Source organism: Peromyscus eremicus, chromosome 10 (genome assembly GCF_949786415.1).
Source record: "Peromyscus eremicus chromosome 10, PerEre_H2_v1, whole genome shotgun sequence".
Classification (NCBI taxonomy): domain Eukaryota; kingdom Metazoa; phylum Chordata; class Mammalia; order Rodentia; family Cricetidae; genus Peromyscus; species Peromyscus eremicus.
The window spans coordinates 27,358,321-27,371,621 of NC_081426.1; the positions used below are offsets into that span (position 1 = coordinate 27,358,321).

At 43.1% G+C, this 13,301-nt stretch overlaps 1 protein-coding gene across 1 annotated transcript in view; it reads left to right on the forward strand.

The window, feature by feature from the left end:
* Nucleotides 1-1,487: 1,487 nt before the first annotated feature.
* Nucleotides 1,488-13,301, forward strand: part of Slc5a1 (solute carrier family 5 member 1) — an 87,227-nt gene continuing 75,413 nt past the window's right edge. Inside the window, exon 1 of the mRNA XM_059275673.1 lies at nt 1,488-1,818. Coding sequence (XP_059131656.1) covers nt 1,684-1,818 — 135 coding nt within the window. The 5' untranslated portion in view covers nt 1,488-1,683. The remainder of the gene's footprint in view (nt 1,819-13,301) is intronic.

Below are 13,301 nucleotides of genomic sequence, written 5' to 3' on the forward strand. Positions count from 1 at the left end.
CAGAATTGACACTAGGGTCTTTTTAGAAAGGAACAGCTGGTGAATGTCTGCCAATTTGACTGAAGAGGAAACAGGTTGAGAGAGAGAAGTGCCGTACCTAAGGCCCTTTGGCAGAGGAACCAGGTTGAATTCAGGCTCCTGGCTTCCAGCTGTGAATCCTTGCGTTTTTTTTCCTGCTGCTCCATGCCAAGAGGCTGAGGTAGTGTTCTGAGACTCTCTGAGGGTGGTAAGCTAGGGATGCTGCAGATGCCTCTTCTCCAAAGCCAGCCTGGGGCTTGGTGTCTAGAAGTCCTCCCTTTGAAGGCTGCTCTGGCCTGGCCTGGGCTGCAGGGCCAGCGCGGCTGTTGGCTCAGTGTGTGACTTTGGGCAAGCCATGCTTTCTTACTCAGTCGTTTTAGTTCTCAGCCTGTGTTTGCGGCTCAAACTCCTGTCCCAGTGCCCAGGGTTTGATGAGCTCCTTAAAGAGAGTCTCGGCATCTTCTCGTCCATGGGATTTATTCCTGATTCAGGGTCTTACCATATATGTAGCCCAGCCCTCCAATCACCATCCCTCTGTCTCCGTCTCCTGAGTGCTGGGATCACAGAGATGTGCCACCACGCCTAGACATCTCTCACACTTTAAAAGGGTTTCAAAGTACGTTACAAATTGTCCCTTGCTATCTGAGGGGGCTTGGTTCCAGGATCCCACTAATATTGAAATTCAAGTCTCTTACATACAACGGCACAATTATATTTACATGCATACCACCCACATATATCCAATCCTCTCATGTGCTTTAACTGACCTCTGGATTATGTGTAATGTCGACTACCGTGTGCAAGCTATGAACAGTTGTTACACAATATTGTCTAGGGAATCGCAAGAGCCTGTACAAGTTCAGTACAAAAATATTTCCATTTATAGTGGGTCGAACCATTTAGGTGAAGACACAGGACAAGGAAATAACTCTAGCAGGACTCCTTCTCCCAGTTTTTTTGTTTTCTTTTCCTTCTTCTTCTTACATTGGGGATTGCACTGTTCCTGGGGATTGCAGGCTGTGGAGAAATCACGAGTGGGTGAGTCTGATGCTGATGGCCAAAGAGATTTGTATTGAGTTTTCCCCAGCAATCTCATCCTCCTGAGAATGTTCTCCAGAAAACAAAAAGTTGGCGGAGCTCTCTGGAAAGTCCTGCACTCATTTTTCACACGGAGATGCCCGCTCACAGAGATGCCGGGTCTGCTTCAAAGGCCCCTGCTGCAGGTGAGTCCCAGCCTGTAGACCCCTGGCTCCAAGCCCTTCAGCTCCTCTGTGCAGCTATTCCTTTTCTACCCTACGCAGGTCGGGGCAGTCCAGGTGTGGCAACTGCACGAGGTGCCCACTGCGGGAGCACAGAGGACTTTTGTGCCAGGAGGGCACCACCCCTTAGCAGGCCCCTCCCTGCTCGCAGAACAGCCTTTACCTGCGGGGCGCCCGCCCCGAAGTTTCTCCTTTATCTTTGCTAGCTCCTTTTTCAACCCGGCACACCAGGAGCTGCTTCCCCACAGTGCGGTGCCGGGCAGCAGCGACGGGGGCCCAGCATTACAGCCGTGCAGCCCCTCTGTCGCGGGTCCCCTCCCTCGGGGCTGATCATTAACTCAAAGGCGTTATAAGGAGTGAGTGGCCCTGGTGAGCCAGTGAGCCAGAGGGACTCCTTGCCACCGCCATGGACGTTAGCACCTGGAGCCCCGCGGTCACCGCCACAGATTCACCCATCCCGTCCCATGAGCGCATTCGCAATGCGGCTGACATCTCAGTCATTGTCATCTACTTCTTGGTGGTGATGGCTGTCGGGCTGTGGGTATGTGCGGGTCCTGGGACACGGATTGGAGAGGGAAGGGCTACTGTGTGGCATGAGCGGGCACACAGAGATGCCATGGTTTTGCTGAACCACAAAGGGGGAAGATGGGCTTCCAGGTCTATAAGGGGAGTGAGTGGGACTGTCCTGGGAATGCTGGGGAGTTCAGAGCACAGGAAGCCTGTGTGTGGGAAGGTAGAGGGTGCCAAGGGGAGCCTGTTAGGAAGGCCCAGGGAACATCCTGAGCTGAGGGGGAAGTCAGAGGATCACAGAGTCTACGATAGAATGTAAGAGACAGGAAAGGGACAACTTGGAGCTGCAGCGGGGTCGGGGACAGGGCAATTGGCTACTGTCCTACCTCTAAATTATCCAGTTTCCAATGGGAAAGAAACAATTTAGAGCCAGAACGTTGTAGCCTCTGCAGACCGCAGGTGCACGAGGCGGCCTATGGCTGACCAATGCCCCCTTCTGGGGAAGGGTTGGCTTTATATGATGGGATTCTAGAGGATATCTGGGGTTAGCTATGAGGAAGGAGCCAGTGAGCAGAAAGAGTGACCTGGTCCTGGGGAGAGGAAGTATATGTGTCTCCTCTCGGGACTCTGGGGACACACCAAACCAGAGAAACTCGTTCTTCAAAGCCTGAAACTTGGAAGTTCATTTATGATGCTGGCACACCTAACAGCTAGACCGAGTGTGCGAGCATTTCAGCCACCTCTGAAGGTTGACTTGTGGTGGAGGCTGCTGTGGCAGCAGGTGTTGTGTTGGGCTCGTGAGTTATGAAAGGATGGTGGGCATTAGCCTTTTCATAGACATAGCTGTGTGGGGGGAAGGAAGGAAGCATGGACTTTTTTTTTTTTTTAAAGGAATTGTAGAAGCCCCATGTAACAGAAGACTCAAGTGTCCCTTATGCAGTGTCTGTGTGGCTGACTCTTCATCAATATACCTAGCTTCCTTAACAGTGGCCAGCGTCCAGTACTTGCTCTCATGCACTTGAACTAAATGAATGAACTCCCCACGGCCTGAGTTTATCCAAGTATAACGTAGGCCTGTTCTTATGATCCCCTCCCCCAGATATTGTGATGTGACTCTAAAGGTCCTTATGATTCTAGGAATTGTTTCCTATGCTACTGTCATTAGCCTTACTGTGTGTGTGATCCATGCCCTGGATAAGTTTTGTATTTTCAAGTAAAATGGGCACAAATAGTAAGCTGGGTAACACGCCTTCACACTAAAAGCCATGGAGCGGGGAGGTCAGGAATGACAATTATCATTTGACAGAGAGAAACTTGAAGTCACAGGTCCTTGTGATTTGCCTACGATTTTGCAATCCCTGGGACTGTTCCGGGAACTCAGGTGTCTTGATCCTTGCCTTGACACCAGGCCCTCAAGCATGGCACTTGCTCTCTGCCTCCCTGCTCCAATTCAGATCGGTAGATGTTGGAGCCAAGATGTGAATCCACCATTTGCTGGTCACACCAGATGGCCCCCTTTCCAGGCATGCCCTGATCGTCGCGATGTTCTTAGCAAACTCCTTTCAGCCCCCCTCCCCCAGTCCTGCCAGTGTTTACATTTTTTATGGTGTTTGCACTTTTGAAATATCTGTGAACCAGTGTCACTTGTCCTGTTAAAATGCTACTTAATGAACCTGTTAGTATCTGTCCATGTTTAATCTTCTCGCATTAGCCAGTGTCTCTGGACCTTGCTCATTTAACACAATGGATTTCTTCCAGTTAACACTCCTCTTTTTCCTACTGGAGTGTTAAGGTGGCTTGATTTAGGGATGGGCATTCCGGCTTCTGAATGATTTCGGGGCTGCACAGAGACTGACCCAAGCCCACTGTGCTCCTCAGCTTAGAAAATCATGTGCAGCTAATGCTCCTTTGTCTCCACCCCATCCATGCCAACATTACTTATCTGGGTTCTGCAGTCTTTCAACTTTGCTTCTTCATTGATTATCTTTGAGCTTTGTCCTGTTACCTGTTTGGTATTTATTTCCCCTTTCTTCACTATTTCTTGTTGCTTCTCTGGGTGGTTTTTGTATCAGTTTAAATTGAATCACTGACCTTATTCTTGCTGGGAGATGCTACCAACCCAAACCAGGGTTGTTAAAAAACTATGGTCCAATGGCCAAGTCTTGACCCACAGCCTACTTTTGTATGACTCAGAAACTAAGACTTTTAGAGGGTTAGAAACACAATAGGATAAGGCTATATAATATATATATTATATATATTTATATATATATATATATAAATTATGTGACAGAGAACTCATAAAAATCTGAAGTACCCACTATTAGAACCATTTTCTTCTCTTTTAAAAAATTTATTATTATTATTAATTTATTGTTTTATGTATATGGGTGTGTTGCCTGCATATATATCCATATACCACATATGTACAGTGTCTTAAGAGTTCAGAAGAGGGCATTTCTTTGATTATCTATAACTCACTGGAGTTACAGATAATTGTGAGCTGCCATGTGGGTGCTGGGAATTGAACCTGGGTCCTCTAGAAGAGATCAGTGCTCTTAACCACTGAGTCATCTCCTCAGCCCACAGACCCATTTTATTTTGGCCTAATCAGATGATTGCTTGTCATTAAGACCCTTGTTATTTGAACCAATATGATCATTGCTCCCTGAGTTGGAATGGCCTTTGAGTTAATAGCATCACTGAATGCTTGAGTTGGAGTAGCCTTGGGGAGCCCAACCTTTCCATTTTATTAATGAGAGTGAGAATGGGTAGCCAGAAGTCATCCAGACAAATCAACACCAGAGTGAGGACAATTAGAACTCAGGGCTTATGATGCATGAGCCAATGCTATTCTTTCTCCTCCTCCCCAAGACACTGCCCTCCTGGGAAAACCTCTTCTTTGTCCCTTCTCCATCACTGAAGTGACAGGGTCCTTCTTTCCTCACATTTTTGCATGAAGATGGGGCTAAAGTTTACTGACTTCAATCCTCATACATCTCTTCATTGAATTATTTGACAAAATAGTTTTCACACGTTACCAACAGCTTTACCTTGACTATTCCAGTAGAAACTCTCCGCTGGGGTCCAGTTTCCATTGACAGCCCTGGAAGAGAACTAATCCTTCCTGGTACCCAGATCAAATCTCACATCCTCAGTTTCTTGCATTTCACCTGATTGTGACCTATGTAGGTTGCTCTGAACATGAGTGCCCCATTTCATGCATCAGGAAACAGTATGCCACATCTGAATCTTCCACTCTGAGTTTCCTTCCTTCCTTCCTTCCTTTTTTTTTTTGGGGGGGGGGGTAGTGTAAGGTTTCTTTGCATAGCCCTGGATGTCTTGGAACTACCTTTGTAGATCAGGCTGGCCTCAAACTCTCAACGATTCACTGCCTCTGTTGCTATGCATGTCCTACTTTATGGCTTGATGGGTCAGTTAACACTCAACTCATGATGGGCAGCTCAGGTTGCATGGTGACTTGGTGGACAACTGTCAGACATTCAGTTTCCATTAAGGCCAAACAGCAGTCCAAGAGCTGTCTCTCAAAGGGATAACAGTTGTCTGCACATAACCACAGTGCCTTTCTTCAAAATCCCAAGAGGCTTCTCTGTGATTCACCTATAGGGGCCTTCCAAAGGCTCCAAACAGCATCCCTATCTGCCATGCCACTGTAAGTACCACTGAGTCTGCTGGATCGTATGGTCCAAGTGATAGAACAGCCCGCACTGCAGCCTGGACCTGCACAAGAGCCTTCTCCTGTTCCAGGCACCACACAAAGTGAGCAGTTTTCAAAGTTAGAGTCACTTGGTATATGGGCTGGAGTAACACACCCAAGTGAGGAATGTGCTGTCTCCAGAATCCAAACAGGCCAACTACGCATTGTGCTTCTTTCTTGGTTGTGGGTGGGGCCAGGTACAATAACTTAATCTTTCACCTTAGAAAAGGATTATCTCTACATGCCCCACACCACTGGTCTCCTGAAAATTTCATTGAGATAGAGGCCTCTTGAATTTTGGTTGGATAGTCTCCATCCTCTGTACATATGCCTTATGAACAAGTCTGTAGTGGTTGCCACTTCCTGTTCTCTTGGTCCATTCAGCCAAGTGTTATCAATGTATTGGACCAGTGTGGTATTGTGTGGAAAAGAAGGATGATCAAGATCTCTCTGAACTAAGTTATGGTACAGTAGTGCTGGGAGTTGTGCAGATGGTGGAGATCTGTCTCAAGAAGTTTCAGAGAGGAACATAGCAACGTGGCTGGAGGCTTGTGCGATTTTGGTAAAGAATGAGGCTGTTTTCTGCCCTTGCCCTAAGAATCGGTCTGAGGCTAAATTGAAAAATGATACTTAATTTTTCTGGCAGAGGAGATTTCAAGACAGCCTAATATTGACTCTGATTAGCCAGATGTTTATTAATAATCACTCTTATGCAGGTCTACATTGAAAAAGAGCAAGCAGGGTGAAAAGAAATACAAAATGTACAGTTTAAAGTGAAAAAAAGCACAAAGAACCTCCAAAGATGCCACTGAGTCCATTTTGTGTTGGCCGTCTACTGCTGGGCATGGGGCCTACCCTTAGAGCCTGCCCTTAAGAGTGGTTTGTTTCCCCAGTGAGACTCCCTTGGAAGAAACTAGTTTTTCATTTGCAAGTGGCTATCATTTGGAGATAGCTTCTGGGTGAGGGATGGGAGCTTATGTCCACTTTTCCTTTCAGCTCTAGGACCCCATCTGCTGCAGACCCGTGCAGGTCCTGTGCATGCTGCCTCTGTCTTGTGAGTTCATATGTGTACTAGTCCTGTTGTGTTTAGAAGGCCTTGATTCTTTAGTGTTTTTCATCCCTTCTGGTTCTTACACCCTTTCTGCCTCCTCTTACATTGAGTTCTCTGAGCCCTGAGGGGAGTGATTTGATGAAGACACCCTTTTTAGGACTGAGTGTTCCGAGGTCTCTCACTCTCTGCATATTGTCTGGCTGTGGGTCTCTCTATTTGTTCCCATCTTCTGCAGGAGGAAGCTTCTCTGATGTTGACTGAGAAAGACACTGATCTGTGAGTACAGCAGAGTGTCATTAGGAGTCATTTTATTGCTATGCTCCTTGGGTGGAACGGTAGTGTTTGGCCTATCTGGTCTCAGGGTCTTGGCTACTTGAGCAGTGCTGGGCATGAGTTCCAGCTCATGTAATAGGCCTTAAATCCAACCACATATTGGTTGTTTAGTTAGTTGGCCACAAGCTTTGTCCCACTACTGCATCAGTGTATCTTGCAGGCAGGTCATTACCTGAAGGCTTACAGATGGGTTGGTGTTCACCTCTCTCCTTTGGCAGCATGTAGAGTACCTTCCAGGGCCATGAACACTGGTCTGTAGGGGTGAGCACTGTGGGTAGGCACCAGCTCAACTTCTCTGTGTTCAATGAGTTGTGTAGCGATTTTCTTCAGCAACAGGGCCTTCCTGTCAGCTGGTGGGGAGCCACCAGTAGCCTTGGCAATAGCCTGGGTTTAGGGCTTCACATGAACCCTTTTGGCCAAGAACTCAATTAGATATAACTCGTTCCTGGTACTGGAAGCTTCATTTGGTGATGAGGTACATCCAGTTGGGTCTCCCTGTTATTTGGTGATTTCATTTAGATTACCTTCATATATGTATATATATATATATATATATATATATATATATATATATATATATATATAAATAAAATTTAGGAAGCTTCTATTGTATTAGGTTTTCACATGACCCCTCAAATGGCCCTTAGTTTTAGCTGTCTCTCCCTGTATTTCCACCCTTGCCCCCTTCTTCCCTCCAGCTTCCTGTTTGATCCTCTTAGTCCAGCCCCCTTCCCAACCCTCCATCCATCACTATTCTATTCCCTCTTCCTAGGGAGATATCTTCCTCACCCTTAACTCTCAACCTGACTTCTGTTGTTAAATAAATTGTAGCTTGTAGTTCAATGATTTAACAGCTAACAGCCACATATAAGCAAATGTATACCATATCTGTCTTTCTGGGTCTGGGTTACCTCACTCAGGACGATTTTTTCTAGTTTTGTCTATTTACCTGAGAATTTCATGATTCTGTTTTTTAGAATGGTTGAATAATATTCCATTGGGTAAATGTACCAACTTTTCTTCTCCATTCATCTGTTGGTGGACATCTGGGTTTTTTTCCCCAGTTTCTGGCTATTATGAACAGAGCAGCAATGAACATGGTTGAACAAGTGCCTCTGTAGTAGGATAAAGTGTCCTTTGTGTATACGCCCAAGAGTGGTATAGCTGGATCTTGAGACAGATCGACTCTTCTCTTTGTAATGAACAGCCACACTGATTTCCACAGTGGTTGTACAAGTTTACACTCCTACCAGTAATGGATGAGTTGTTCTCCTTACTCCAAATCCTCATTAGTATGAGCTGTCACTTGTATTATTGACCTTGAATTCTGATTTGTGTAAGATGAAATCTCCAAGCAGTTTTGATTTTTATTTCCCTGATGACTAAGGATGTTGAACATTTCTGTAAGTGCATCTCAGCCATTTGAGTTTCCTCTTCTGAGAATTCCTTGTTTAGATCTACACCATATTTTTAATGATTTTTTGTTTTTGTTTTGTTTTCTTGGTGTCCAATTTATTGAGTTCTTTATATATTTTGGATATTAGCCCTATACAGGATGTGTACTTGGTAAAAAAATCTTTTCTATTCTGTAGCCTGTTGCCTTGTCCAAATGATGGTATCCCTTGCCATACAGAACCTTTCTGTTTCATGAGATCCCATTTATTAATTGTTGCTCTTACTGCCTGTGCTACCAGTGTTCTGTTCAGAAAGCCATCACCTGCGCCAATGAGTTCAAGACTGTTCTTTACTTTCTCTTCTACCAGATGCAGTGTGTCTGGCCTCTTTGATCTATTTGGAGTTGAATTTTGTGTAGGATGTTAGGTGTGGGTCTATTTGCATTCTCCTACATGCAGCTCGCCACTTTAACCAACACCATTCCAGTGTGTATTTCTGGCTTCTTTATAAAAAATCAGGTGTCCATAGTGTGTTTTTATTATTATTGCTCTGTGGAACAATTTGAGATGAGGGATGGTGATAGTTCTCTAGGAATCTTAACAAAAATCATTAAGGATTGTTCTAGCTATCCTGAGTATTTTGTGTTTCCACATGAAGCTGAAAATTGTTTTCAAGGTCTGTGAAGAATTGTGTTGGAATTTTGATGGGGATTGTATTGAATCTGTAGATTGCTTTTGGTAGGATGGGCATTTCCCCTCTTGTATTCCTATTGATTCACAAGCATGGGAGATCTTTCCATCTTCTGATATCTTCTTACATTTCTCTCTTCAATGTCTTAAAAATGTTATTATACAAGTCTTTCACTTGCTTGGTTAGAGTTATTCCAAGACATTTTATATTATTTGAGGTATTGTGATTTGTGTTATTTCCTTGTATTCTTTCTCAGTCCTTTTGTCATTTGTATATAGAAAGACTACTGATTTTTGTGTGTTAATTTTGTATTCTGCTACTTTGCTGAAAGTGTTTATCAGATGTAGGAGTTTTCTGCTGGAATTATATATACTATCATATCATCTGCAATTAAAGATACTTTGACTTCTTCCTTTCCAATTTGTATCCCCTTGATCTCCTTTAGTTTCTCTAGCTAAGACTTTAAGTACTATATTGAATAGATGTGGAGAGAGAGTACAACCTTGTCTTGTTCTTGACTTTAGTGAAATTGCTTTGAGTTACTCTCCATTTGAGTTGATGTTGGCTATGGGCTTGCTGGAAACTGCCTTTATTATGTAGCGGTATGTCCCTTGTATCTTTTAATTTCTTTAAGACTTTTATAATGAAGGGATGTTGGATTTTGTCAAAGGACTTTTCTGCATAATGAAATGATCATGTGGTTTTTGTCTTTCACTCTCTCTATATAGTGGATTACATTCGTAGATGTACATATGTTGAACCATCCCTGGGATAGCATCTCTGAGATGAAGTCTATTTGATCATGGTGGATGATCTTTTTGATGTAACCTTGGATTTAGTTTACAAGTATTTTATTGAGAAGTTTTGCATCTATTTTCATGAGGGAATTAGTTTGTAATTCTCCTTCTTTGCGGGTCTTTATGTGGTTTGGGTATCAGAGTAACTGTGACCTCGTAAAATGAATTGGGCAATGTTCCTTCTGTTTCTATTTTGTGGAGTTATTTGAGGAGTATTGACATCAACTCTTCTTTGAAAATCTGGTAAATTTCTGCACTAACACTGTGTGTCCCTGGGCTTTTATTTTTGGAGGGAGACTTTTAATGACTGCCTCTATTTCACTAGGGGTTATAAGTATATTTAAATTTTTAAATCTGATCTTGATTTAACCTTGGTAGGTGGTATATATCAAGAAAATTATTATTTCTTTTACATTTTCCAATTTGATGGAGTACACGTTTTTAAAGTACGTCCTTATAGTTCTCAGATTTCCATGATGTCTACCATTGTGTTGCTCTTTCCACCTCAAATTTTGTTAATTTGGATTTTCTCTCTCCACCTTCTAGTTAATTCGGCACAGGGTTTGTCAATTAAATTGCTTTTCTCAAAGAATCAATTCTTGATTTTATCGATTATTTTCTGTTTTATTGATTTCAACCCTGAGTGATTATTTTTGCCTTCTACTTCTTTTGGGTGTGATTTCTTCTGTTTGTTCTAGAGTTTTCAGGTGTGCTGTTAAGTTACTAATATGAGATTTCTCCAATTTTTTGATATAGGCATTTAGTGCTATGAACTTGCCTCTTAGAATTGCCTTCCTTGTTTCCCATAAGTTTGGATATGTTGTATTTTCATTGTCATTCAATTCTAGAAAGTTTTTAGTTTCTTTCTTAATTCCTGTCTTGACCCATTTTTCATTCACTAGAGAGTTCTTCAGTTTCCAAGAGCTTATAAGCTTTCTGTTGTTTCTGTTGCTGTTGGTATCCAGCTTTAATCTGTGGTGGTCTGATAGGATGCAGGGAGTTAGTTCAATTTTCTTGTATCTTTTGTGTCATCTATGTGGTGAGTTTTAGAGAAAGTTCCCTGAGCTGCTGAGAAGAAGGTATGTTCTTTTGTGTTTGGGTGAAATGTGTAAATATCTGCTAGGTCCAGTTGCTTTATGATGTCAGTTAGAGTCAGCATTTCTCTGTTCAGTTTTTGTCTGGATGACCTGTCTATTGTTGAGAATAGGGTATTGACATCTCCCACTATCAGTGTGTGAGGGCCAATATGTGATTTAAGCTGTAGTGGTGGGTTTTTTTTTTATGAACTTGTGCACCCCTGTTTTTAGTGCATAAATGTTAAGAATTGCAATGTCCTCTTGGTGGATTTTTCCTTTGATGAGTATGTAGTACATTCTCTATCTCTTCCAATTAGTTTTGGTTTGAAGTCTAGTTTGTCAGATATTAAAATGGCTACACCAGCTTGTTCCTAGGTCCATTTGCTTAGAATATCTTTTTCCATCCTTTTACTCTGAGATGATGTCTGTCCTTGATGTTAAGGTGTGTTTCTTTGATGCAGCAGAAGGATAGACCCTGTTTTTGCATCCTTTTAGTAGAGACTTGAGACCATTGATGTTGAGAGTTATCCACAAGCAGTGTTTGTTGATTCCCATTATTTTGTGGTTGTGGTGTGGGTTTTTCCCCCTTGTGGTTTTTGTTGTTGTTTTGGGGTGTGATTAGCACCTTCAGGTTGAAGTTTTCCTTCTAGCTCCTTCTGTAGCACTGGATTTGTAGATAGATACTGCTTAAATTTGGTTTTTATCATGGAACATCTTTCTTTCTCCATCTATTGTGATTTAGTGCTTTTGCTAGCTATAATAAATAGTTGAGCTGGCCTCTGGGGTCTCTTCAAGTTTGCTTAACATCTGTCCAGACCTTTCTGGCTTTTAGAGTCTCCATTGAGAAGTCAGGTGCAATTCTAATAGTTCTGCCTTTATATGTTATGTGATCTTTTCTCTTGTAGCTTTTAATATTCTTTCATTGTTCTGTGTGTTTAGTGTTTTGATTATTAAGAGCTAAGGGGATCCAGTCTATTTGGTGTTCTGTATGATTCTTGTACTTTGATAGGCATCTTCTTCTTTAGGTTAGGAAAATTTTCTTCTATAATTTTGTTGAAAATATGTTTTTTAAAGATTTATTACTTTATTATGTATATAGTATTCTGCCTGCATGAATGCCTGCAGGCCAGAAGAGGGCACCAGATCTCATTATGGATGGTTGTGAGCCACCATATGGTTGCTGGGAATTGAACTTAGGACCTCTCAAAGAGCAGCCAGTGCTCTTAACCTCTGAGCCATCTCTCCAGCTCCCTGAAAATATTTTCTGTCTTTGACCTGGGTTTTTTCTTCTTCCTCTATTCCTATTATTTGTAGGTTTGGTCTTTTCATAGTGTCCCAGATTTCCTGGATGCTTTGTGCCTGGACTTTTTTTAGATTTAACATTTTCTTTGACCGAGGTATCTATTTCTTTTATCTTGTCTTCAATGCCTGAGATTCTCTGTCTCATCTTCTGTAGTCTGTTGGTGAGGCTTGCCTCTGAGTTTCCTATTTGAGTTCATAAATTTTTCATTTCTAGTTTTCCCTCAGTTTGGATTTTCTTTATCAATCTTATTTCCACTTGTAAGTCTTGAACTATTTTCTTCATTTCACTCCACTTTTTGTGTTTTATTAGTGGATTTATTAATTTGTCCTTCCAGGCCCTCTAACACATTCATAAAGGCTGTTTGGAAGTCCCTGTCCTGTGCTTCAGCTCTACTGCTTTTCTCAGGGCCTGCTGGAGTGGGATTGCTGGGCTGGAGTGGAGACAGGCTTGCTAGAGTGGGATTGCTGGGCTGGAGTGGAGAAAGGCCTGCTGGAGTGGAGACAGGCCTGCTGGAGTGGAGATTCCTTGTCCTGGTTGCTATTGATTGTGTTTTCACTGGTGTGTAGGCATCTGGGTTTGGCATGGTTGTAATTCCAGGTGCTGATATCTGGGCTTGTCACTGTTGGGTGCGTGTTCCGTTCCTTGGTTTCTGACTTCAGAATTATCTCCAGAGTGACCTTTCCCAGTTAATCTCTAGAGCCTAAATCTGTAGTATTCATCTCTGTTCCAGTGTCAGCTTCCTTCTCTGCTCCTGGGCTCTGTTTGCCATCTTGCTATTCCCAGGAAGACCACCACTGAGTCTTTACAGTGTGACTCGTGGGAGGAAGGACACTGTCAGGCATCAGGAAAGACTCAAGTGGTCTCACTGATACTTCCTGACACACAGAGGTGCTCCATACATCTTTGCTGACTGATTGGGTGCATTAAGGCCTTCCTCCCCAAAGGTCTTCCGTACAGTCTGCACATCTATAAGGGTATACCTGTTGCAGACATGTTTGCTGCAAGAATGACATCAGAGCTTAATTCCTTTGGACCACTGATAAGAGCAAAGCCACTATCAGTCATTAACGAGTGTCTGGACAAAGGAGGCAGTGATAGAGAAAGGGAGGGAGGAGGAAGAGACCTAGGAGCCAGGCCAAGGGCACTGAGCC